Source organism: Muntiacus reevesi, chromosome 14 (assembly GCF_963930625.1).
Source record: "Muntiacus reevesi chromosome 14, mMunRee1.1, whole genome shotgun sequence".
Lineage (NCBI taxonomy): Eukaryota > Metazoa > Chordata > Mammalia > Artiodactyla > Cervidae > Muntiacus > Muntiacus reevesi.
In genome coordinates this window covers 60,099,368-60,126,945 of record NC_089262.1, presented here as the reverse complement: position 1 = coordinate 60,126,945, position 27,578 = coordinate 60,099,368, and the positions used below count along the sequence as shown (strand labels likewise).

General features: G+C 39.9%; 1 protein-coding gene and 1 long non-coding RNA gene across 4 annotated transcripts in view; one reads left to right on the top strand and one right to left on the bottom strand.

Annotated features, from left to right (window-relative positions):
• Positions 1 to 181: 181 nt before the first annotated feature.
• Positions 182 to 7,028, bottom strand: BTF3 (basic transcription factor 3). Of its 3 annotated transcripts, none has more exons than XM_065905334.1 (6): positions 6,734 to 7,028; positions 6,075 to 6,143; positions 3,146 to 3,259; positions 2,531 to 2,732; positions 1,509 to 1,565; positions 182 to 621 (listed from the first exon to the last, which is right to left on the bottom strand). In XM_065905334.1, the coding sequence occupies exons 2-6, from the start codon at positions 6,141 to 6,143 to the stop codon at positions 575 to 577; spliced, it is 489 nt and encodes a 162-aa protein (XP_065761406.1). In that variant the 5' UTR covers positions 6,734 to 7,028; the 3' UTR covers positions 182 to 574. The 3 variants fall into 3 exon arrangements, with proteins under 3 accessions (XP_065761406.1, XP_065761405.1, XP_065761407.1); XM_065905333.1 differs by lacking the exon at positions 6,734 to 7,028 and adding an exon at positions 6,496 to 6,716; XM_065905335.1 differs by lacking the exons at positions 6,075 to 6,143; positions 6,734 to 7,028 and adding an exon at positions 3,811 to 3,829.
• Positions 7,029 to 7,218: 190 nt separating this feature from the next.
• The window catches only part of LOC136146449 (uncharacterized), a 35,768-nt gene continuing 15,408 nt past the window's right edge, over positions 7,219 to 27,578 (top strand). The window contains exons 1-2 of the long non-coding RNA XR_010658989.1: positions 7,219 to 7,443; positions 15,877 to 16,035. This is a non-coding gene — a long non-coding RNA (uncharacterized lncRNA). The remainder of the gene's footprint in view (positions 7,444 to 15,876; positions 16,036 to 27,578) is intronic.

The following is a 27,578-nucleotide window of genomic DNA, read 5'->3' as shown; positions in this document are numbered from 1 at the left end:
TATTATAATATATATATAAGGCACTTAGTATCTTTACAATACAGACAATATTAAGAGGAAAAACTCCACTCACCCACCAGAGAATATTTTCTTATAATTACACCCATCACAAACCATGGAAGCCCAAGACCCACTGGAGAAAAAGTTTTCAAACATAAGAACTTTATACCACCACTGTTACTTATACTGTCATTTTAAATCTTTAATCAGATTCCATTCATCATTATCAGTCATATTACATGCCATGATTAGCTTTCTATAAACAATTTTGCCTTCTGTGTACAAATTGGTATCAATGAAATAAAAAATAAAACCATATACTAGGCAAAGAATTTTATTTATCTTTGTCTCAAACTTTATTCTTAGGCTTCTTCAGCTTCATTAGCTGCAAAGAATGAATTGTATATAAGCAAAAACTGAAAAGAGCTGCAGTGTCCAGGGGCTTAGGCTTAAAAATATTAGAGATCTAGATTTTATCAGATCCATAAACAAAATTTTAAAAAGCAGTCATAATATAAAATAGCAGCTCCCAGTAACTTCTTCAAGATTTATCTTCTTCAGAAGTTAACTCAATTCAGTTTGCTTCATTCTTGGAAGCCTCATCAAAATTCTCCACAAGATCTAGGAAAAGGAAAAAGAAAAAAGAGAAACTCAGAAAAAAGCCAAGTCTAAAAAATAATCCGTTGTTAAAAAGGAGATAGGGAAATGCTCTCAAAATATATCCTACAGTTAAATTAGGATATATATTAAGACATTTTTTATTTCCAATGAGACCACTAATCATTCGGTATATTTTCAAGTGTATAATTTGACATATAATTAACATAAGGAAAAGAGGGAGATATTAATTTTCAATGACACAACTACTACACTTAAAGAATATACATGTCCTCCCCATTCCCACCCCACTTTAAGAATTACAGTTTAGCAGTGTAATATATTAGTCATGTTAGGGCAGAATCAAATACCACCACACAATTTGAAGTTTTCCTGGATACCTCAGGACACCTGTCTATGCAAAGTAGTATTTCTGAGTCTAGGCAGTCTACTGCCCAATATTTGTTTCACAACAAAATAAATTATCCAGTAACAACCAGGATAGAAAAATGCCTCACTGTTGCCAAACAAGTTTTTCTGCTGATTTTAGAGTGATTATATACCAAGATATTTCTACAACTTCTTCATGCCTTTTCGTACATCTATGGATCTCATACATCAGTGGGAAACAGGTGATTTGTGATCTACAAGTAGCTATTATACCGAGGTTACAATATACATACCTATTAACTCAATATTTAAGGTTAGATACCTTCCTGGGATTCCAAACAGAAAAACCAAGCCTAGAAACCTAACTTCCAACTGAACAACACTGTGATATTTTTCTCATTTTCCCTTTGCCCCACTTTACCCTATGACCCACCTCCCCAGGTAATCTTTCCTATGGTGCAAAGATTCTTCATTCTCCCTTGCTAAGATTCTCTAGTTTAACCACAAGTGAAGGTTCCTACCTGGAACTTCATCATCATCCTCCTCTCCAGTGGCAAGTGGTGCTTTTCCATCCACGGCTGTGAAAGAAAACATGAGTGTTCAGTAAACATTAACCAAGAGAACAACAGATGAAAGCTCAAATGCTGTTATGACTTAGGTTTATGGTGATGTGGGACTTCATCTATAATACTAGCAATAACATGATAGTCTAATGTCCACAAACAAGCAAGAATACTAGTACCAGTCAACACGCCAAATTCCAAATCCATCCTTTCAACCCCGCTGACCTACAACAGGGTAAAGGTAAATCCACATACCAAAAAACCTTTACTTAAGTGAAAATTACTAGCCGGGTACAATTTTCCATGGCATCCTTCAAAAGTCTACCTCAGCTATGAAAGCAGGCTTTTCAGCAAAACAAAACAAGCAAACACACACACATACAAACTGATTAAAGCAGAGTGAGCAAATGTCAAGAAAAACATGGATGACTAAATAGCAGGTCATATAATAAATCTATCTTGATTCATTATTTCCACTGCTCAAAATTTTAATCCAAGGCCTTCAGCATAAAGTAGCTTTCCCCCTTATGTACACCTATTCAACCACACAATGTTCTGCTCTAAACAGAATCCTCATTACACCATAATCCAGAATAGTGGCAAGCCAATTCTTAAAAGACCGTTGGCAATATACCAGTTGAATTTGTAAACCTAAAGAATATATTTTAATATATTTCAATCTAAACTGCCATTCATTTTTTAAAGGTCCTCATTTCCAGCTAAAAAAGGTAATTTTAGTCTCTGATTCAAAAGAGAAAGCTAGTAGAAAAAACATTTCACTTCATCAAGTATAATGATCGTAGCATAAATTACTGAACACACTAAGAACACCAGCTTAAAATCAATATAAAAATTGATATTCTTTAGAGGAAAGTTTACATTTCCAAATTTAAAGATATTCATATCCATTTGCATCATCAATTTTAGAACTCTACTGGTAAGTCAGTAACCCTGGGCAAAACTGCTACAAGCAAACTCACATTGTTTGGGCAGAGCTTCAGCCAGTCTCCTTAAACTGGTCAGACTGTCGGCACCAAGCTGGTTTAAGATGCTGGGGAGCATTTCTGTCAGTTGCTTTGTCTCAGCGTGGCCTGTAATGGTGAAAGTGTTTGCTGCCAGAGATGCCTGAACTTTAGGGTTGTTAAAGTGGATCACTGTTCCTTGATTTGTGAACATATTCACCTAAAAAGAAAAAAAAAGTGAAGTCGCTCAGTCATGTCCGACTCTTTGCGACCCCATGGACTGTGGCCTACCAGGCTCCTCAATCCATGGGATTTACCAGGCAAGAGTACTGGAGTGGGGTGCCATTTAATTTAAATTAGCAACACCCATCAAAATCTCTTTAAAACTGAACATTTTATTAAGCAGAAGTCTAAGTAACCTGTATTTCACTGTACTGCAGAAGCAAAATTCTGCCTGAAATGAAAAGTACGACCTAATCGCTTTACACTTAGTAATCTCCCTGATATTAATCGAGTACAAACAAATATTTTAGAGATGAAATTCTCTGTTGGAAGTAGAGTCAAAAATCATAAATGCATGAACAGTTTTTAGCCAAATCTTAATTTTGTGAAGAAATAAAATTTGACACTTACCTCTTCAATACCAGAGATATTGTTTACCCCTAACTTCTTTAAAGAGAACTGAAGTTTTTTGTCATCTGCTGTGGCTGTTCTATGAACCACCTTCTTCTTTCTGCGAGCAGTTCCCTATTGCAGGGAGAAAAAGACAGAATATAGCACATGTTTATGCCAGAAGAAGCATTTTCAAATGGACAGTTTCTAATTCCTTTCTGACCTCTCAATTTGTGTTAAGAAAATTACCATAACCACAACCTTTTATGCAGTGAGTAGGCATATTAAGGCACTGATGAAAGCCAAAAGAGGGGAATAAAGAAAACTGCGTACAAAACCTTCATAATTTTTACACTTCTAGTTTTGTCAGATATAAGGAGTGATCTTTCCCAAGTTTTACTTTTTCACATTATCTGCTCTAGAAATTATCTGAGGTAGCATGTGCCAACCTTAATTAAGCCTCATTTACAAACTCCAAGTTGATAACCATTATTTAACCTTCTGTTTTTATATTAAAGAAAAACTAACATTCCTTAATATTCACAGGCAAGATCCTAAAAGACACAAGTCTATATACAGACTTCTACAGCACCCAAGAGTAAAATCTGAAGTTCTTAACTTACCAGGCCCCTACACAATCTGCCCTGCCCCACGATGCCACTCTTGACACTACGACACACACTTACCTTCAGCCAAGTAAACCTTCTTGCTGTTCCTTAAATAGGCCAAATATGCAAACAGGAGCCTCTGCACGTACTGCTCCCTCTTCTAACATTTGCAGGACTCCCTACCTCACTTCATATCTCTGCTCTTATGTCACCAAACCTGAGTGGCCTTTCCCAACCAACCAGTGAAAAATAGAAATTCCCACTCACTTTCTATCTATCCAGGTTATTCTTCAATCTAGTAGAGTACAGTATCTGACCTCACTGAAGGCATACAACTTGATGAATGAATAAAATACTGTCTTCAGGAAAACTTGCCTCCTGTACATTTATGTCAAATCTCCAAATCCCCCTCGTCTCAAAACTCAAGCCATCACCTCTTCTGTGCCTTCCCCAAACTGCAGTTAACAACCCCAAATCGAATCCTCATGATCTCTGTATTTTGAAAATGCTTCTATTTCACTATGTATATTACACTATGAAAAGTTTCTTACTTTTTTTAAAGATGCCTATCCCCCCACTAGGGCTAAAGTCCCCCTCTAATGACTTTCAACTTTAAATTTTATACTCTCAGGATTGAGCAATAGTAAAGCCTTAAACAAATCACAGTGTACCTGAAGAAAATATCAATAGCTACAAAAAATATGGGTTATGAAACCCCTCAAAAACCTCTAAGAATAAACATTATCTTGAAGTGGTCATGCAGATACCCTGGCTTCCAAAGAATTCTCTCTAAAATACATCCCAAAGAATTACCTAAGATTCTAAAAACAAAACCAGTCTGCATTCTTTATGTTTCACACCCTTGACATTCAATTTTTACTGAAATAATTTATTATCAATGCTCTGACCAGATACTGAAAAAAAGGGCCTTCATGGCATTTACCTAAAAATACCTAATGCTTGCAGATTTCTCTAAAGCAACACTAACTCATCTATTTTCACATACCACAGTAAGTAGGTTTCTTAAAAGGTAAAGAAAATGTTTTCCACATTACAATGACGACAGACTACCTATATTAACAATTAAAATTTACTCGTACACCAGCCTTAAGAATCTTCAACTTTCCTTTACCTTAGAATCTCTTTCACGAGTTAAAGACTAATGACCAGGTTAACAACAACAACAAAAGGCACACAAGCACATTATTCACATGACTCCTCTGAAACCTGCACTAAAAGGAATGATGATTAACAACCTATAAGAGCTCCCAAACACTGACCCAGGAGGAATGAGTCTTCTTGGCATCTGAAGGTCACATCTAGCTTATAACAATTGCTAAAAAAGAAGAAACACCTACTACTGTTAATGGGTAGGTGCTGATCTTGAAAACCAGCTTTGGGGGAGAGGAGGGGAGGACTAGGATACTTTCACTGTTGGCAAAATCAGTACTTAATAGACTCTACTTGAAGTCAAATGCTTAAAGTGGGAAAAACTAATAGACAACAAACTTGTAGCAAGAAAGCTTTACACAAGTTTTACCAAGTAAAGACATGTTCTGTTTCAACAGGCTACCACACCTTGTTAAGCACTAGGAATGTGCTAACACCATGCAAAATAAAATTCAGTAGACCTCTGGTAGAGTGGATTTTTTATTTAAGCAAATTAGAGAATCTAAATCTTACCAAGTTCAAAAAAGAATCCCCTTGAAGGGGACTAGCAACTACCAGGAAAAATCAATTAACCAAAACCTGATCATTTAAAAACCTGCCACTCATCACTCCCATTTTCTCCAGTTTTAGTGTAATTTAAAAAATTGAAAGATACCTACAAAGGTAGTATTTCCAAATCCACAGTCATTACTCTTGCATTCCTATGCAATGTACCTATAAGAATGACATCTTCAAATACCCCAGAAAATATACAACTACTCTAGATTGCATTTAGCTAAGAAAAGATCACAGAAACGTCTTAATTTACAAGTGACCTGAACTTCCAACTATTAAGTACAATTATCCAGAGCCATTTGAAAAGACAGGTGAAACTTAAATTCAGTTAATTTTAGTTGTTTATTAAAAAAAATCAAGCACCAACTTTACACAACTTAGGTTATAAAGTCAATGACAAAACAAGCCAAGGGTTTAAGGGCCACGTGATGACCTAAAAATGATACATAGGCTACATTGTATATCTATTTTAATTCCTGCCATTCCCTTCACACGATTTGCTAGTTCGATGAAATGCCCTCTCGAAACAAAGTGACAGATCAGTTATATTAGAAATGCAAAGAAAAAACCTAAACCACAAAACTTCACAACAAAAAACCCCAACTATTTAAACTTACTTTCCCACCAATGCGCACTTGTGCCTGCAGTTTGGCGAGTTTCTCCTGGTTCATGATAGTTTCTTTCATCTAGAAAAACAGGAAACCCTCAGCGAGGAAAGCTCTAGTTCACTCCAGCATTCCACGCTCGTTATTTCCCAAGACACCAGCAGAATAAATGTCCTACACAGGCAGAGGCCTGGATCCCAAACCCACCCCGCCAAGCTCCTGAAATTTCAATTTTCGAGGGAGCCCAAAAAGCACCCGCTTTCCCACCCCACTCCCACAACTCCCCAGCTCTTTACAAGCCCAGAGAAAGGGCTTTAATCCACGCCTGATCGCCCCCCTCATCCCCACCCCCACCCCCACCCACGGCCCCGGCCTGGCCTCGGCCTAGCCAGGGCCTGCCCTGCCCGGCCACTCTCCGCAAGCCTCGCGGTACCTGAGGCTCCTGTCCTCGGGTTCCGCCGGGAGGTGGAGGAAGAGATGCCGCCGCCTCGCCCCCAGGGCAGCCGCCCCTGGCCCGACCTCGACCCCGAGAGTCAGCCTGAGTGGGTGCGCCCGTCCGTCGCATCGCCTTCCTCTCCTCAGCCCTGTCCCTCCCTGTCTCGCTCCTTCCGGGAACTTCCCGCCCCCGTTCCCGTCCGCCTCCCACGCCGGCGTCCAGAGCCTTTTTGTACCTTGTTGGAGCGGAAATGGGGCCGCGCGGGGGACTAGGGTTGGCGCTCAGGTGGTCTCGGGCAGACCAGCTGAGGTTAGGCGCACACACGCGGGGACGCAAGATGGCAGCTAGAGGGAGGCCGGAAGTGACGCAACGCCACTTCCTCCAAAAGTCAGGAAACGGACTTCTCCGAGCGCTCAGTGCCTGGCTGCGCACGCGCGTCCTCAAGGGGTGTCGTTTGTGACGGTTTCCTGTGCCCTCCTTTCCTCGTTCAGCACTGGCAGGGTTGAGACCGCACGAGAGACTGGGCTGGCAGCACCGCGAGTGACCTGGGAAAGGCTGTGGAGGGTCCAGAGAACACGGTTCTTTGCACAGTTAGGGTTGAGTAAGTCGCCCTGTCTCAGGGCCCCACCCCCAAGTCCTTCAGGCTCGGAAGACAGCGCCTGTTCACGTTTGCGGAAATAAGTGGGCATCTAGAGTGTGCTCACCTGTTAGCCACTCTCCACTCGCTGGGACGTGTAGATTGGAGCGATCATCGGAATGCTTTAGACTTTCCCCTTCCGCCCGATTTAACCTTTACTGCGAGGTTTTGTAAAAAATGAGGCTAACTTAGCTTTCCAAAGTTAGGTTGGTTGCCGGACCGTGGTTCAGAATTTCTGGGAAGCGCGTTCAGGAAGCAGACCTGAGTCCCATCTCTCAGCGATTCATTCTGACTGAGGATAGGAGCAGGTAATCTGCATTTCAGCGGATGGCTAACCACTTTAGATCCGTGAACTTACTTACCCTATTTTTTATGAGTCTTAGATAAAAAGTTGACTACTTGATACCAGTTGGCATGGATTTGACTGTTAGCGATTCACAGTTGAACACATTTTATCTTTCTGAACTGAGTAATTCAGTCAAAGGAGAATTTGTGCCTGGTGTGCTTGGGGAAGTTAAAAATTTCTACACACTAGGACAAGCTTTAAGACAGTCTTAAAACAACTGATATTGAAAATGGCAATTTAAATCATAATGCTAGCTGATCAGCCTTTTTGTGGTCTTAGTTAGGAAAAGTCTTTGCATATTAAAAAGTGAGTCGGAAACCTAAACTAGAGAAAGTATAATTTCTGTAAAGCAAGAAAACTTGTCTAGGTGCAGATTTCTCTCCAATTAAGATTAACATTTCTGTTTTTGAATACTTATCTAATGTGAATGTGTCAAATTGTAGCATCTCTGAGAAAAGAACTGAGGAGGACCGCAGTGTTGTTTTTTAGGATAGTGTAACAGTTGATGTTTTCTCAAAAAAACAATGTTTCTTCTATTATTAAATATGAGTCAAGTTTACTAAAGAAAAGGGAGTTTGTACTGTTAGGCTCTAGGGGGTCACTATCCTAACAATAAATTCTGACTCTGCTAATATTTACATACTAGTCTTTAAAAGAAATAAGAGATTCCTCCGTGACTCCCTCCCCAGAAAATAGCTACTAAGTTGCCATCTTAGCTCAGTGACGCCAAATAAGTAACTCACATACTACCATTTCCTCCCAGCTCCCAAATGTCTATGACAAATATGGGTAACTGGCTCTCACACTTTATTGCTGCTGCTGCTGCTGCTAAGTCGCTTCAGTCGTGTCCGACCCTGTGCGACCCCATAGACGGCAGCCCACCAGGCTCCACCTTCCCTGGGATTCTCAAGGCAAGAACACTGGAGTAGGTTGCCATTTCCTTCTCCAATGCATGAAAGTGAAAAGTGAAAGTGAAGTCGCTCGGTTGTGTCCCACTCTTTGCGACCCCATGGACTGCAGCCTACCAGGCTCCTCCGTCCATGGAATTTTCCAGGCAAGAGTACTGGAGTGGATTCCCATTGCCTTCTCCGACTTTATTGCTGAGCTTGAACAAGTCTAAGAATCATTTACCGAGCACTCAACCTGGCTGTGCCCACTCCAGTGTTCTTGCCTGGAGAATCCCAGTAGGCGAGAAAGGGGAAACCTGCAGTCCTCTTTGGTTTACAGTTTAATCAGCATCCACGAATTGTTCTCATTTCTCAGCTGTGTTGAGTCAGCTTCAGTAAGAGCTAAAACATTTACTTTATGTTTATTTCTTAAGAACCCTATTCTGACCCATAAGAAGTATAAGGAATCACTAAGGATAAATGTTCCCATGGTTTTGCTTGCTTCATTTTCTGGCCCTTGTCTGATAGCCACAATGGACTTTTTTTTTTTTTTTTTTTTTAAAGTTTCTAAACCTTAAATTCTTCTGCTAGCACTCCCCACCTTGATTAAGTTAACAGCTATACCTCATCTAGCCGTCAGTTTAAGTGTCTCAGGAAAGCTTTCTTTGACACCCTCAACCTCTTTAAGTTACATCCATCATACTCATTTTTAGTTGTGGTATTTTATAAAATGCAAAATGAGAGTTTGATAATTTTGTTGAGTAAATGGAGAATTGAGAATTACTGAACTAGGGTCTTAATAACAATTTTCCACTGGGTTAATACTGTGTTGGCTCTCTGTTGAATCCTCACAGAAAGCTTATGAGGTAGGTACTCTACATATTCATGGTGTGGGAACTGAGGCTTAGAGAGTTAAAAGTGTGAAAATAGACATACACAGCCTCATCTTACCCCCACCGAGTCTATCCATCTACATGTATCTGAATGTGTTTATTGTCTTCCCTCCTATTACACATGAAAGAAATAGTCCCTCTACTTGTTTCACTCAGGACCTTGATAATTCTGTTATTGCTTCCCTCTTATATCTGTTTTCCCCTTTTCAACTAGATCATTCTGCCAGTACACAGAATATGCCTTAGTATCAGGTATCTTAACAGAAAACAAAACAAAATTTTGACTTCCCTTCTTCTCCAGTAGAGTTTCGCTGGCTCAGCTGGTAAAGAATCTGCCTGCAATGCAGGAGACCTGGGTTTGATCCCTGGGTTGGGAAGACTTCCTGAAGATGGGAAAGGCTACCCACTCCAGTATTCTGGCCTGGAGAATTCCATGGGCTGCATAGTCCATGGGGTCGCAAAAGTTGGACACAACTAAGTGACTTTCACTTCCCCTGCAGTCACTGCTTAATTTTTGTGTTCCTTTTCATAGCAAAATTTCTCCCTAAATTGTCTAAACCTCCATCTTGAAAAATCCAGAAACAAATTCTCAGTTCTCGTTTTAGGCAATATTTGACTCACTTGGCCCTTCCACATTTTGAAATGTTCTCTTCTCTAAGCTTCCAGAACATCTCACCTGGTTTCCTTTTACTTTATTGGCATCTCATCAGTCTGCTTTATTTTCTTCCTGTGACTTCTAAATATTAGAGATGCTCACATCTTAGCCCTATGTTCTTTTCTGTCTATACTCTCCCTAAATGGTTTCATCCCATGGTTATAAATATCTTCATTTTGGTAAGTCCTAAAATTATAATTCCAATTTTTTGAATGTCAGACTGAACATTCTTTTTGCATTATTATGGAAAACTTCAGGCACATGAAATTAAAAATAATATAGTGAACCTCCATAAGTTCATCACCCAAACATCAACAATTATTAAACTAACACATAGACTCATTGTTCTTTTTTTAACTGATATTTTCACTCACTCACACACTCACATTAGTACTTTAGCCATGCCGTGCAGCAGACAGGATGTTTCCCCAACCAGGGATCAAACCCTGACCTCTGTAGTGAAAGCACTGAATCCTAACCACTAGGCCACCGGGAAACTCCAGACTCATTATTCTTAATATGGTAGGGTGATTACTTATTTTTCATTTTTGAAGGTGATGTATTTGCAGACCTCTGTTCCGTATATATTTTAGGTTTTGTTCAATTATTTAAACTTTTTTTTCCTTGGGATTGATTGTGTAGATTTGGGAAGCTTTTTGAATCTTTATTCATTAGTGTATGAGTCTGCATTCAATTGCAGGAAATATATCTGGCTATTTTAAATGTATATCGATTTAACATGGGAAATTGGTGTTCAGAATATTGTTTGAAGGGTTGGAGGAGCAGGCTGTCCGAAATGAGCCCCAGGATAATACTGCCAAACTGGGGCTACCAGGAAACTACTACCACTGTACCCAGCCATCAGGATGATGGAGAATCAGGACTCCACAACTGAACTTTTTGATGTTAAGAATATACTACTGTAGCTACAATTCAAACATTTAGAAGATATTGTAACAGTAAATACTCAAAGCAAATGACTGTGCTTTGGAAAGCTGGTGCAGAAAATACTAGGACCTTAACCATGCCCACCAGCCGAAAAACAAAGGAACAGAAAAAAGCCTTTTGCCTTACTTTCACCTTCCAAATTTTACTTAAATGTATCCAATTGACAGAAATCACTTACCTCTAGAACTCTAATTGCCTGCAGAATTGTAGTGTTTAAATTTTCAAGACTTATAGGACAAGAAAGCAAACTTGAAAGAAGTTTGAATGAATGCTGAATCTTCACATTCACAACCACCACAGTGCATCTATTTTTCAACTATTTTATGCACTTCAGTAGAGATAACTTTTTGAAGATCTTATGCATTCTTTGTTAGCTGAATTCCCAGATATAAAATAGTCCATTTTATTATTTTTTAGATATTGTAAATATCTTCTCGTGGTCTGTTACATTTGTAGCATCCTTGTTGAACAAAATCATGACTTTTTTTTTTTCATTTATTTTTATTAGTTGGAGGCCAATCACTAAATCATTACTTTTTTACCTCAAGGTGATGCATCAATGTACAGAATATATGAGCAACAGAAAAAAATAAATTATTCCACAGAATGCAGTCAACAAAATTCAGGTTACAGGAAATGACAGGACAGCTGATCTGGTATTTCAGCAAATAAAATTTAAACTAAAAAGGGGGGGAAAGGGGAGAGGGGGTTCCTTAGCTAAAAAGACACCTAAGAGAAATATCTGCCCCCTCCTAAAAAAAGAAAAGAAAAGAAAGGCCAGGCAAAGCTAGAGTGTTTAGGGATGCATGCTTAGGTGATAAAAATGAAAAAGAGATGGTTAGAAACATCAGGATAGTAACTGCTCTTAGAGAAGAAGGGTTGTAATTGGAAGGAGACAATGCGGAAGGTTGCTAGGGTGGTGATCAAGGGTTTCTCTGTTGGCCTGTTCGTGTATTTGCTATACTTAACCATAAAAGTTTTTAAAAGGATGAAAAGCAATATACATAAAATACAAAGTTATGTGCATATTTAAGGTCATATTTCAATGTTAGAATGGTGTGGTTTTAAGAGAAATATATATTTGGACTTTGTCCCAGGTTTCTGGGTCACAGCTCCTTGGAGTGGTAAGAGTGTCTTTTTTTTTTTTTTTTCTTTAAGAGTGTCTTTTGAAAAAAAAAAAAAAAGAGTGTCTTTTGTGTACTAACAAGATGATAAGTATGTTGGAGCCCCTACATAGCTTCCGGTTGGGTCAGATTGCCACAAAAGATGAAGGCAGGACTGGGGGTTTGAGGGTTATAACTTCTAGGCCCATCCCTCACCCACTGCCCTCCAGGGAGGAGAGACGGCATAGAGGTTGAGTTTAATCATCAATGGCCAATATTTTAATCAATTATGCCTGTAAAATGAAACTCTGTGAAAAACCCCTAAACAGGGTTTGGAGAGTTTCAAGGCTAGTGGTGACCACGTCAAGGTGCTGGGAGGGTAACAGAGGCCAGAGAGGGCAATGGACATTTGCAGCAACATAGATGGACTTAGCGTCATGCTGAGTAGAGTAAGTCAGATAGAGGAGGAGAAGTATAGTGTGACATCCCTTACATGCGGAATCCAAAAAGAAACATTACAAATGAACTTACAAAACAGAAAGAGACTCACAGACTTAGAAAACTAACATAGTTGCCAGGGGGAAGGGATAGCTAGGTAATATACACACTGCTATATTTAAAGTGGATAGCCAACAAGGACCTATTGTATAGCACATGGCACTCTGCTCAATGCTGTGTTCCAGCCTGGATGGGAAGGGGGTTTGGGAGAGAAAGGCTACCTGTGTATGTATGGCTGAGTCCCTTCACTGTTCATCTGAAACTACCACAACATTGTTAATTGGCTATACCCCAATACAAAATAAAAAGTTTAAAATTTGGAAAGCTAAAAATAAAATGAAGTTTCAGATATAGACACTTTAAAAAAAAAGGGGGGGCATGGAGATTCCAGAAATCCCCGCCCCGCACACCAGTCCCTATTTATCTCTTACATTTGGCTGTTCCTTCGTAATATCCTTTATAATAAGCCACCAGTCACAGGTACAGTTTCCTGAGCTGCGTAAGCCACTGTAGCGAATGTCTGAACTTGAGGAGGAGGAGGTCATGGGAGCTCCTGGTTTGCAGTCAGTTGGTCAGAAATAAGGGTGGCTGAGGACTTGGAACTGGCATCTGAAGTGGGGGCGGTCTTGTGGGACTGATACCCCCCCCCTTTTAAATAGGATTTATCTATTTATTGACTGGTGCATCGTTCTTTGTTGCCTCTTGATGCAGGCTTTCTCTAGTTGCAGCTTGTGGGGGCTAGAGTGCTGGCTCAGTAGTTGTGGTACCCCGGCTTAGTTGCTCTGGGCAAAGTAGGATCTTTCAGGACCTCGGATTAAACCAGTGTCCCTTGTATTGCAAGGCCAGTTCTTAAGCACTGGACTACCAGGGAAACCCGGACTGACACCCTTTAACTCCAGGTGCATGCTCAGTCACTTCAGTCATGTCCAACTCTTTGCAACCCTGTGGACTGTAGCCCACCAGGCTCCTCTGTCCATGGGATTCTCCAGGCAAGAATACTGGAGTGAGTTGTCATGCCCCCCTGCAGGGCATCTTTCTGACCCAGGGATCAAACCCACATCTGTATTGCAGGCACATTCTTTACCACTGAGCCACCAGGGAAGCCCTTAACTCCAAGTAGATAGTGTCTTGATCGAAGTCAATTATTGCACTCCCAATTAGTATCCAGAGAATCAGAAAATTGTTTGGAGAGAGGAGAATAGGAGTGAAGGTCAGAAAAGAAGAAAAAACATTTTCACATATGTGTGACTTCACATCACACTGAAGATGACTGTGCTAAAAATGGCTCACGTCTGTGTAGGTTTTACATTAGACATCATTCTTAGTGCTTTATATATGTTAATATTAACCCACTGGAGCCTATGAAGTAGATACTATTACTCTTGTTTTTAGAAACAAAAAATTGAGACACAAAAAAGGTAGTGATTTATCTAAAGCCACAGTGCCAGTAAGAAATAAAGGTGAAATATGAGTGCAGGCAGGTAGCTCCACAGTCTGGGCCTGTAACTGTCACAACATGATACTGAGTGCTAGGGAATATGGTTTTCTCAACTCTGTACCTAGTACCCAACAAAAGTTTATTCAACTGCTCACTCTTTATCTCTATCTAGATGACTAACAGATATCCCAAATATACCACATCTAAGGCAGAACAATATATCCCATCCACTATTAAATCAACACTGAGTCAACTCTGTTCTTTCTTCCTATAACCTCCCATATCAAATCCATCAGCAGATGTTATCCATTCTACCTTCAGAATACACCCCAACTTTGGCCACAGATCATGTTTACTAAGCCTCCTGACTTACCTCCCCGTCCCCACTTTGAACCTGCATTCACGCTCTGCACAGTAGATGGTTTGTTTTTTTATAAAGCATATATTACTCTCCTGTTTAAAGCATTCCAGTGACTGCCCATTGCATTTAGAATAAGATCTAGATGCTTTACTATGACCTTCAAAACCACATATAAAATGCATTAACTACTTCTCAGATTTTATCTCCTATCACTCTTCTAGTTCTTAAGCATCTTTCACATTTGGGCTACACAGACTACACAACAAGAGAAAAAATTTCCTTGATCTTCATTTTTATTTTGAAAAATAAATTTAGGTTCAAAATATTAGGAATGGTGAGTTTATTTCAGTCTCAGGGAAGTAGTCATGGAAAGTAACATCTGAACTGATCACTTCCCAATCTCAGTTGTTCATCAACTTCCTTAGGTCATAAATTGGCCTAGAGAGCGGCCATCAAACTTACTGAAGAACTGAAGAATGCCGTTCAGTTTCAGAGAGCAAAGATGACAGGGAGCAAAACAAGGAAGACTGTTAGAAGGAAGAAAAGGTGGGAAGGAGAGGTTACACCACCAACTGCTTCACATTGAGGGACATTTTGAATTTATTCAGCAAATACCCATTCCCTCTTCCTTCAACCATGGGCAGAAAATACATCTTTGCCCATTTGGGGGAGTTGCTTAGATTCCTGAGTTGGGAAGGTCCACTGGAGAAGGGATGGGCTACCCACTCCAGTATTCTTGGGCTTCCCCTGTGGCTCAGCTGGTGAATGCGCCTGCATTGTGGGAAACCTGGATCGATCCCTGGGTTGGGAAGCTCCCCTGGAGAAGGGAAAGGCTACCCACCCCAGTATTCTGGCCTGAAGAATTCCACGGGGTCCATGTGTCCATGGGGTCACAAAGAGTTGGACACGACTGAGCAACTTTCACTTTGACTTTAGTCAAGGCTTGCTTTCATCAATGAAATATTAGCCAGATATGAGATAAGCAGAGACCTTAAATGTGTTTGTATGGTTTCTTTTGGCTCTTCTTTAGAGATCATCATGAAAAGAACATGCCTTAGGGAGCCACTGTCCCTTGAGTTTGGCCCAGAATGAACACAAGTGGGGCAGTCTTGAAGTAAGGCCATCTGGCCAAGCCCGTACAGTTGACCTACAGACTTAAGAGCATGGAAATAAATTGTTATAAGTCACGAAGTTTGAGGTAGTTTGTTATATAGTATTGTTGTGGTGCTAGTTGACAAATACAATGGTAACAATTAGTGCTATGTGCTGTCATGATATCGTGGTTTATAATACATGTAAATTTGGTCTCTGTCCTCAATTCTAGCCCACAGTGCCTAAAACCCTTGCATTTTCCTAAGTGATAAGAGCAAATAGGGCATCTTGATTTTTATAACAAATCCCTTTCAACCATACCTGAGTTTATTTTAATAACATAACTTTTGGAAGAAGTTGGTTGGGATGGTTATTGCCAGGGGAACCAACTTTGATTAGAGGGTTGTAATTTAGCCCCACCTGCTGAGCAGGGGAGGAGCTGCAATTTGAGTTCAATCACCAGTTCAATCACCATTCAACCAGACATGCCCATGTAATAAAGCCTCTATAAAAAACGCAGAACGACAGAGTCTGGAGAGCCCCCCAGTTGGTGACTACACGGAGGTTGGGGAGAGTGGCACACTCAGAGACGACTTGGATCCTCCGCGCCCCTCCCCACATGCCTTGCCCTGTACACCTCTTCCACCTGGCGTTCTGTTTATAATAAACCAATGATCTGGTGAGTAAATTATCCAGTAAGTAAACTCGCTGAGTTCTGTGAGTTACTCTAGCACATCAGTTGAACCCAGTAGCCTCCAAACAATAATCAGTTGCTCAGAAGAGCTGGTATCAACCTGACCTTGTGATTGGCATCTAAAGGGGGTGGGCAGTCTTAACTGAGTTCTTAACCTCTAGCATGTGACAACAGTGTCAGAATTGAATTCCATTGTAGGACACCTGGTCAGTGTGGATTCCTGGTGTCCACTGAGAATTGAGAAATTGCTTGGTGGTGATGGGAAACATGCACTGGAGTCACCTGTCTTATTCCCTTACCAGTAACTCTCAATGGTCCTATAATTATTCTCTTTGAGCATAATCAAAATAGTTTATTTAATTAAAATTGTTCCCAAAGAAAGGCAATACCAAAGAATGCTCAAACTACCACACAATTGCACTCATCTCACACGCTAGTAAAGTAATGCTTAAAATTCTCCAAGTCAGGCTTCAGCAGTATGTGAACTGTGAACTTCCAGATGTTCAAGCTGGTTTTAGAAACGGCAGAGGAACCAGAGACCAAATTGCCAACATCTGCTGGATCATCAAAAAAGCAAGAGAGTTCCAGAAAAACATCTATTTCTGCTTTATTGACTATGCCAAAGCCTTTGACTGTATGGATCACCACAAACTGTGGAAAATTCTGAAAGAGATGGGAATACCAGACCACCTGACCTGACTCTTAAGAAACCTGTATGCAGGTCAGGAAGCAACAGTTAGAACTGGACATGGACCAACAGACTGGTTCCAAATAGGAAAAGGAGTATGTCAAGGCTGTATATTGTCACCCTGCTTATTTAACTTATATGCAGAGTATATCATGAGAAATACTGGGCTGGCGGAAGCACAAGCTGGAATCAAGATTGCTGGGAGAAATATCAGTAACCTCAGATATGCAGATGACACCACCCTTATAGCAGAAAGTGAAGAAGAACTAAAGAGCCTCTTGATGAAAGTGAAAGAGGAGAGTGAAAAAGTTGGCTTCAAGCTCAACATTCAGAAAACTAAGATCATGGCATCTGGTCCCATCACTTCATGGCAAATAGATGGGGAGACAGTGAAAACGGTGTCAGACTTTATTTTTGGGGGCTCCAAAATCACTGCAGATGGTGATTGCAGCCATGAAATTAAAAGACACTTACTCCTTGGAAGGAAAGTTATGACCAACCTAGACAGTTATTAAAAAGCAGAGACATTGCTTTGCCAGCAAAGGTCCATCTAGTCAAGGCTATGGTTTTCAGTGGTCATGTATGGGTGTGAGAGTTGGACCATAAAGAAAGCTGAGTGCTGAAGAATTGATGCTTTTGAACTGTGGTGTTGGAGAGACTCTTGAGAGTCCCTTGGACTGCAAGGAGATCCAACCAGTCCATCTTAAAGGAGATCAGTCCTGAATATTCATGGGAAGGACTGATGCTGAGGCTGAAACTCCAATACTTTGGCCACCTGATGCAAAGAGCTGATTCATTTGAAAAGACCCTGATGCTGGGAAAGATTGAGGGCAGGAGGAGAAGGGGATGACAAAGGATGAGATGGTTGGATGGCATCACCGAATCAATGCACGTGGGTTTGGGTGGACTTCAGGAGTTGATGATGGACAGGGAGGCCTGGCATGGTGCGGTTCATGGAGTTGCAAAGAGTCGGACACGACTGAGCAACTGAACTGAACTGAATTAAAATTGTACAGGTTCTGCAAAGCACTAGAGTATTAGACAATGAAGGATAGCATATACAATAAGAATAGTATATCCTTTTTGTAAGAGGGAAATTGGAATATGTATGTTATTTTTACAAAAAAAGTAAACAATAGAATAAGAAACCAGAACACATATATAACACATATATATGAAATATTTGTGGAATTTATATACATGATGTGCGCAGAAACAAAATGGAGCGATGGAGGGGATCGGAATGGAAGCAAGACTTCTCAACATGTACTTTTTCGGTTAGTTTTGACTTGAATCTTTTATATATTGAAAAATGTAATTAATGTGAAAAGAAAAACAAACCCTAAAATTGAGCAAATGGAAACAAAGGGCCCCAATCAAATTGTGCAAGTTGCCATACAGAGAAAAGAGCTACTTCAAATGACTTTTAAACACAGTATGAAAACTGTTCAATTTTATTGGAACACGTTTAAAGGAAAAAAGAATTGGAAAAATGTAAACCTCACTCACTAGTATCATTATTTGTAATATTGGAATTGTAAGCTAGAAGATATTTTTTGTATAAGATAAAGCCAATGAGTAAATTATCTTTTATTTTCTAAAGTTTTATTGAAGTATCATTGATTTACAATGTTGTGTTAATTTCTGCTGGACAACAAAGTGATTCCGTTATACATATAAACAAGCTTTTCCCTATTCTTTTCCATTATGATGTATCACAGGATATTGAATATAATTCCCTTTGCTATAAGCAGGATCTTCTTGTTTAACCATTCTATATTTAATAGTTTGCATCTGCTAATCCCACACTCCCACTCAGCCCAATGAATAAATACTTTATGTTTATAGAGACTGAGAATCTTGGTTTAAGAGAAATAGAATCATGTATGCCCTACCTACCACTTTATTACTACAAAGTGTTAAACTAATAAATATTAGATTGTATTATTAGAAATAATATTATTAAAATAGTAAATTGTATATTTGAAAATTATTTTTTAATTTATGGTTAGTACTGTTTTTTCCCTAAGAAGTTTATTTACTCCACACTCCTTTTTTCTTGAGGTTTTTGCTTTCACAGTTGGCTCTGTGAACCATCTCTAATATTTGGTTATGATGTAAAGTAGAGATCAAGGTTGGGGTTGGGGATTTTTTGGTTTGTGTCTGTGTTTTTCCTCACATGGATTCTAGAAAGATCTTTAGTAAAAGACCAGAAAGAAAAGTTTTGAATTGGACTCGGCCTAGCTCAGCACAAACAAGTAGTTGAGGTCTCTCTGCATAGAGATAATATAATGTGAATTAGTGATATAAAGTGGATCATTACATTTTAGAAAGTTCTACTAAACCTCACACAATGATATTAAAATGGTAGGTGGGGCATTCACACTTATTTGGGCTTTTCTATGCCCTCTACTGTCACAGGATTTTATTCTGATTCATTTGTAAAAATAGCATCATTAAATCAAAATCTAAAATACTGCCAATAGCATCATTAAATCAAAATCTAAAATACTGCCAATACCTGCCTAAAGCACTGCTTTAAGGTAAAAAGCACCTGTAGAATAATATATATAGAATAATAATTCTATAAAATGTAGCTCAGGTGGTAGAGAGTAATAGTTTTCAGTCTCCTGTAGTTTTACAGAATTCACAATTTAAATGTTATACTCCCTATTATTCTCTTTCAGCATACAGTATGTTTTGAACTCAAATCTGCTGAACACTTGAGGAAAATGACATTTACATTAAAGCATAGTTAAATTACAACTGTAATCTGTGCCTTTAAATATCATGGCTGATTTTTGAACTTGATCCCTCACTGTTGATTCAAACAAATGAGGAGTAGGTGGGTATAAGTATTTATTCTACTGACAAACATAGAACCATGGCTTCATATTTCCCTTATAAGCAGTCTTTTTCATCCACATTTTAAAGACTAAAATAAAACCCCTCACAAACAATGGTGAGTTATCCTATTTTTCACTTCCTCTTCAGTCCCTGGACAATAAATTGCTCTCTCTGAATCTGTTTTTTCTTATCTGAAAAGCTTCTCAGTCTTCGGTGTGTGTCATATTCACCTGGAGAGCTAACACAGCATGTAGAGCCCCAAGCCTACTCGAGCAGGAGGGGGCTGGGGTCTAATTCTCTGTGTTTTTTCCAAGTGTCCCCCGGTAATTATGATTACACACCCAAATCTGAAAACTGTTGTCTAAGTATACTTGTATGGATTGATTGATTGAGGCATGCATTTGTTTGTTTATGCAGGTATATGGAAATAAACATGTACTGGTCACTCAGTTACACAGTGCTGAGGTCTCAGAAATGAAATACCTAGCCTTGCTCTAAAGAAGTTTTCAGTGTAGTGGAGGAAACAGAAAACTAATTACAGCCGTATTATGTGCTCTGAAACGGGCAGACAAGATGCTGAGGAAGCGCATCCCAGATTGCCTAGAATTGCTCACAGGAAAGAGTTCCAGAAAACTGAGATCATGCATCTGGTCCCATCACTTCATGGCAAATAGATGGGGAAACAGTGGAAACAGTGGCTGACTTTAATTTTGGGGGCTCCAAAATCACTGCAGATGGTGACTGCAGCCATGAAATTAAAAGATGTTTACTCATTGGAAGGAAAGTTATGACCAACCTAGACAGCATATTAAAAAGCAGAGACATTACTTTGCCGACAAAGGTCCGTCTAGTCAAGGCTATGGTTTTTCCAGTAGTCATGTATGGGTGTGAGAGTTGGACTATAAAGAAAACTGAGCACCGAAGAATTGATGCTTTTGCACTGTGGTGTTGGAGAAGACTCTTGAGAGTCCCTTGGACTGCAAGGAGATCCAACCAGTCCATCCTAAAGGAGATCAGTCCGGAGTATTCATTGGAAGGACTGATGTTGAAACTAAAACTCCAATACTTTGGCCACCTGATGCGAAGAGCTGACTCATTTGAAAAGACCCTGATGCTGGGAAAGATTGAAGACAGGAGGAGAAGGGGATGACAGAAGATGAGATGGTTGGATGGCATTACCGAATCAATGGACAGGAGTTGGTGATGAACAGGGAGGCCTGGTGTGCTGCAGTCCATGGGGTCGCAAAGAGTTGGACATGACTGAGCGACTGAACTGAACAGAACTGAACTGAAAGAGTTCCCTGCATCTTGAAGGGGCTAGAGGAATCAACTGGTTGAGAATCAGAGAGCACTTTAGGGACAGAAGAATAAGGAGGCTTGGAAACTATAAGCAGTTTGAAAAGCTAGTACTTCTCAAAGACTGAGACACATCACACTTAATATTCAGATTTTAGGAGGTTCAAGGTCACGTAAGTCATTACTTAGTGGTAAAATTATACTCTCCAATTCTTTTCCCACTTTTTGTTTCTAGTATGAAACACCTTTGTAACATTTGCTAATCTCCTTTTAAAGTGTAGGCTTGAACTCTGGAGCTTTAGCCAGCAGCAGCATCTAGGTAGATTAAATAACACATCTTCACTTTCTAGCAATTGACACTAACTTGCTATTTTTGTAGAGATATACAAAGTTTTCTCTTTTAAAATCACCTATTCAAGTAATTGATCTATTTTTAAAATACTGAATAACTAGTTCATTTGGTATTGGGGTGTGCCACAAACTGTGAAGATGGTGTATGAATGAATTTCTGAAGCCTTGCACGGAAATAAGTGGCAGAAGTTAAGCCTGCATAGACAGAGGACCAATTTGAGGGACCCGGGAAGCAATGTTAAAGACTTTTAAGTTTTGCTATAAGGTGAATGGAGGGCTCCTTGAAGAGTGTCAAACAAGAGAATGTTAATCTTGAAAAGAGTGACAATAAATAATGCCAGAATGAAGTGGAGAAGCTGGTGTGAGGTAAGGTGGGTAGAAAGAATTTTCAAAGAGGTTTGACTTCAGACTATCCAAAGCTGTTCTTGGTGGGCTTGGTCTATTCATCACATCAATGGAGACTTCAGAAGTGGGTGGAGTAAATCACTTTAAGAGCCTTCATTCCCATTTAGCTGATAGCTATAGCTTAGATATAAACAAAATAGCTAGTTTAGTAATATAAAGCATGACAGCTCTGCAGATTGCTAGCTATATGGGGTAATACTCCATGCTAAACATAAGAAACTTGGAATATAACAAAATTATAGCTTTTCTATGATAACAGGTACAAAAAAATATGTACTCTTAAAACCAAAACCAAACAAACCCATGTACTATGTAATTTGGGTGAAACACTTCATACGACTCCCCACTTCGCCCAAATCTGGATGCACAACTGCTGTCAAGTCATTATTCCCCCCACAGAGATCGGGCCAGGCGTGACTGCCAACTGCTCCAAAACAGTGACCAAACTTGGTCATAGAGCCAGATGCCAGACATCTGTCTTCTATCAACTAGAATCAAAATGGAGCCCTAACCACTAGATGACTTAGCATATAACATATAACCTAAACAAAAATTGCCCTGTTGCCTGTTTAGCAAAATCTCAATTACGAGACTTTTTTCCCCACCTTCTCAACAGCTGTTGAAGATATGGGCACTTGCAATCTGGTCATATGGCCTTGTGTTCTTCTTTTTTTTTTTTTTCTCTAATGCTGTACTGACATTTTTTCAAATACCTTTCTAGGTTCTCCTCCTCACCTGGTACTAGGTTTTCTACAGGACTTCTGCTTTTTTCTCTCTCTTCCCCAGAGAACTCAGTCATTCCTGAGCCTCCACAGTTGAGTCTCTGCTGACTTTTGAATTTGTATCACAAACCCTGGCCCTTTTTTCCCAAGTCTATATTTTCAAATGTCTCCTGAACCCATTTTGATGTTCTCAAGGGCAGTGTATCTAAACCTAAATCATTCTAGTGAATTAAATCTCCTTAACCATCCTGTTTTTACTACCAGTTACTGAGGCTGATAAAGTAATATACTACAGGCTGTGGTGGGCTTGCATGGTGGTTCAGTGCTAAAGAATCTGCCTGCCGATGCAGGAGACACAGGTTCAGTCCCTGGGTCAGGAAGATCCCCTGGAGAAGGAAATAGCAAGCTACTTCAGTATTCTTGTGTGGGACGTTCCATGGACAGAGGAGCCTGGCAGACTACAGTCCATGGGGTCGCAAAAGAGTCAGACACAATTTAGCAACTAAACAACAGCAATAAGCTGCTGCATCATCTCTCATTAGCTGGTCCGATGTTGTATGATTTGTGTCATAGACAGTTAACTGAGAATGCACCCAGAGCATTTTAAATCTTTTTAAAAGAAATTATTTATTTAGTTTTGGCTGTGCTGGGTCTTTGTTGCTGCATAGGCCCTTTCTCTAGTGGTGAGTGGGGGCTACTCTCTCATTGCACTTGGCCAGCTTCTCATTGCAGTGGCTTCTCCTGTGGCAGAGCTCAGGCTTTCGGGCTCACGGACTTCAGTAGTTGCAGCATGTGGGCTCAGTAGTGGTAGCTCCCAGGCTTCAGAGCACAGGCTCACTGCTTGTGGCATATGGGCCTCGGTGCTCTGTGGCATGTGGAATCTTCCTGATTGAACCGTGTCTCCTGCATCAGCAGGCGGATTCTTTACCACTGAGCTACCCTATACTACTGAAAGTTTATGAAACCCCAAACCATCTTTTGTTAGCATCTTTGGCTAATGAATTTCAATGTACTTATTTTTAAAATTTTAAATTTGTTTTTGAGAGGAAAGCATTCAGGAGTAACGTTGTTGAAAATCAAGAATTCACTGGAGTGCAGATAATTGAGAACAGAATTATTAAATGGAATACTCCTGAGGAATACTGAATAGCTTTAGCACTAGTGAATGTGCTGATTAGAACCTTACTAGCAAATTCCAAAATATATTAGCCAGTATATGTAGTTCAATTAAAATTATTTGTATTTACATACTTCATTAAAAAGTGTCAAAATCAGTTTCACTTTACTCTCTGTTTATGTCATAAATTACCAGTAGACACTTGTCATGGAGGGGCAGAGTAGTATTTCATAAGTATAGATTAAGTGTGCAGTACCTTCATGATACCTGCTTAATCATCCATGAGCTGATGATGATAGAATGTACCTAATTAATTTATGTATATTTACATATATGGCAAACACTGTGAAGGTGTCAGTAAAAAGGAACTGGAATACATATTTTCAGATAAATCGTAATTCACAATTTAACCAAGTGGCACCAGCAATACTGCTTCAGGATTAGTGTCTGAGACTCAGAACAGCACCCAGTAAGAATTGTAACAGTTTCTCTGAGATTGGAGTTTGAGAAGAAATAGGTGATGGGTCAAGGCTCCATGTGGGGAGAGCAGATTTGGATGACAAAAGGAAGAGGGTTTCCCAGGTTCTGGACGGCCATGGAGTGAGGGAATGAGGCAGAGCTGGGTTAGTAAGTGAAAAATAACCCTTCTGATTGCTAGTGACAAAGGTTTCACTCCAGTTGGACTAAGTCATAAAGGTCACCAGAAAGTCCAGGGGCTCAGATAGCTTCAGGCATGACTGGATTCGGCTCCCAGTGATATCACTGAATGCTATATGTCTCCTTTGGTTCTCCAGCTCTGCTTTCTTCGGGGTGGGTTTTGTTCTCAGCTAGGCTTTCCTGAGGTTATTGGCAAAGAGAGATCCTGGCAGCTCTGAGCTTACAACCTGACAAATGTAACCCCTACAGAAAAACAGCTCCTCAGGTCCAGCAGAAGTCCCAGAATTAATACTGACTGGCCTGGTTCAAGTGGGTCATCTCCCAGCATGGAAGCCAGTGAATGGGTTTATATATGGCTCCAAAAGGAAGAGAGTGATTCTGTTTTTAAAAAATGTACAATAACTTGGGGTGGGGAAAAGAAACAAGAGGGGATATGAGGACAAGACTGTGAATAAACCCATTCTTATTTTCCAACTTTGGCTACAATTCGTCCTGGCAAACCAAGAGTGAAATGTTTTCAGGCCAAAATGCTTAGAAGGCTTTAATTCAGAGTTTCTCAACTTCTAAAAAATTATCACTAAAGACTTTTAAAGACGTTGTTTTGCCTAATCGCTCCCTATGAAATTCTAATATCTGTGTTAAATTAGATATACAGATATACAGTTCATGTAATATATGTATATCTGGGCTTCTCAGGTGGCGCTAGTGGCAAAGAATCCACCTGCCAATACCGGAGACCTAGAGATAAGGGTTCAATCCATGGTGGGGGAAGATCTTCTGGAGGAGGGCGTGGCAACCCTCTCCAGTATTCTTGCCTGGAGAGTCCCATGGACAGAGGAGCCTGGTGGGCTACAGTCCATAGGGTCGTAAAGAGTTGGACACAACTGAGCCACTTAGCTTGCAAGCATGCTTTATACATAGGAAAGTATTAGTCACTTAGTTGTATCTGACTCTTCGTAACACCATGGACTGTACATAGCCCACCACGCTCCTCTATCCATGGAACTCTCCAGGCAAGAATACTGGAGTGGGTTGACATTTCCTTCTCCATACATAGGAAGAATAAGTATAAATCTCTGCCTTTTATCTAATGCAGAATTATGAATGACAAAATTTTAAGGTAAATTTTAGATTGAAAATCAAAGCTATTAACCTTTATATTTGCTGTGTAACTTCTAATATATTATTTGTTTCTGTACTGTTTGCAATGTATCAAATTATATATAGATACTGGAGATTTTTAGAAGTATATGTTAATAATAACTGCAATCAATTTAAAAACAAATCATTCAAAAAGGGTTATTTTTTTCAGTGATAGAAAAACAATTTAAAAAAAATTAAATTTCTTAAACATTAGCTTTTAACTTCTGTTTGATATGAGAAAATGGCTTTTAACCTAACTCGATGTTAGATATTTATTCAATTATTGTTGACAGTTTTTCTTGTCAACAGTTGATGTAGTTAGTTTGTTGGCTAACTTTTATAGAATTAAATAGTAAGTATAAATCATTTTTATTTACTTCTCAAAGTTCAAATCCTATATAAAACACTGAGCATCACACATAGTCAATATCCTCAAGGCTGTCCGTAGCACATGCAGGCCTCCCGTTATGATGTGACTTTGAGATTGAGTCCTCAGTCTCTGTCAGTCAAGAAAAAGTCCTCCAGTCACAGCCATCTAGTGACCACAGATATAGTACAGATTTTTGCAATAGTGATCTAGCAGCCACTTACGTACCTTTCATGACTGTGGCAATGCTGCTTATATGATACCAAGAAAGGTCAACGAGAGAAATTAAATACTAAGGAATACAAATATTCCAACCCTGAGAAAGGCTGAATTTTGAAGGGTCAGAAATCACTGAAATGTTACTTTTTTCTCACCCCCACCCTGCCTCAAATCAACTTTCACCCCCTTGATGGCACTATCACTCCCTTTGAGGACGGATGTACTTGCTATTGTTACTTAGTCGCTAAGTTGTGACCGATTCTTATGCGACCCTATGGACTAGCGCGCCAGGCTCCTCTCTCCGTGGGATTTTCCAGGTATGAATACTGGAGTGGGTTGCCAGTTCCTTCTCCAGGGGATCTTCCCAACCCAGGGATTGAACCTGGGTCTCCTGAATTGGTAGGCAGATTCTTTACCACTGCACCACCTGGGAAGCCCTTGTCTTCTAGTAAAGTTCACTTATTGATTCAAATTTTCTCACACCAACAGTATTAATCTCTCTTTCACATGAGAGATTCTCAAATATTTGGAAACAGAGATTATATTCCCAACATACTGGAAGTCTCCTCTAAATATTTCCTTTTTAAGGCTTAACCACAGTTTCCTTGAACCGACACTCATTTTGAACTGTCTGCATTAGGCATCCTCTGGGGACAGACACCACGCCTTATTTACCAAGCTGCTTGCTCTGTTGGGATCCACTCTAACTTGTTCTTAAAATGAAGTATCTGGACTCGGCGGGTCGCGGCTGCCGCGGCTGTGACACAGGATGGCACAAAAGAAATATCTCCAATCAAAATTGACCCAATTTTTAAGGGAAGACAAAATCCAACTTTGAAAACCTCCATATACAGATGAAAATAAAGAAGTTGGTTTGGCATTGAAGGACCTTGCTAAGAAGTACTCTGACAAGCTAGAATGTTGTGAAAATGAAGTAGAAAAGATAATGGAAGAAATACATTGCAAAGCAATCGAGCGTGGCACTGGAAATGAGCACTATAAAACGACAGGAATTGCCACAATTGAAGTCTATCTACCTGCACGGCTAAAAAAAGACAGGAAGAATTTGCTGGAGACCCACCTGCACATCACTGGCAGAGAACTGAGATCTAAAATAGCTGAAACCTTCGGATTTCAAGAAAATTACATCAAAATTGTCATAAATAAGAAACAACTTCAACTAGGGGAAACACTTAAGGAGCAGGGAGTGACCCACAATGTGAAAGCTATGGTTCTGGAATTAAAACAGTCTGAAGAGGACATGAGAAAAAACTTCCAGGTTGAAGAAGAAAAGCAAAATGAAGCCAAACTAGAAGAAAAAAGAATTCAGAGGACTAAGAGAGGACTGGAGATCCTTGCGGAGAGAGCTGAGATGGTGGTGGATCCGGAAGCCACACTATACTTAGACATAGCTAACCAGACGGGCAGATTGATCAGAATCCCTCCATCAGAGAGAAAGGCCCTTATGTTAGCTATGGGATATCATGAGAAGGGCAGAGTTTTCCTGAAAAGAAAAGAATATGGAATAGCCTTGCCATGTCTGTTGGACGCTGACAAATATTTCTGGTAGGCACTTTTGTCCTTGGTGGATGCCAGTTTGAAGGAGGGTGGCAGTTACACATAGCACCTTCCCCACCCCTGTGCACTTCAGACTTCAGGTTTTCCCCCAAGATGGTTAATGTAAAAGAATAGTTATGATGTAGGCTGACTGGCGAA

Excerpts from the sequence above, each read along its gene's own strand:
- BTF3 (XM_065905333.1), bottom strand. The coding sequence starts at position 6,627 with ATGCGACGGACGGGCGCACCCACTCAGGCTGACTCTCGGGGTCGAGGT. Across the intron at positions 3,260-6,074 it reads AAGTGCGCATTGGTGGGAAA|GGAACTGCTCGCAGAAAGAA; the intron begins GTAAGTTTAAAT and ends TCCCTGCAATAG. Across the intron at positions 2,733-3,145 it reads ATATCTCTGGTATTGAAGAG|GTGAATATGTTCACAAATCA; the intron begins GTAAGTGTCAAA and ends TTTTCTTTTTAG.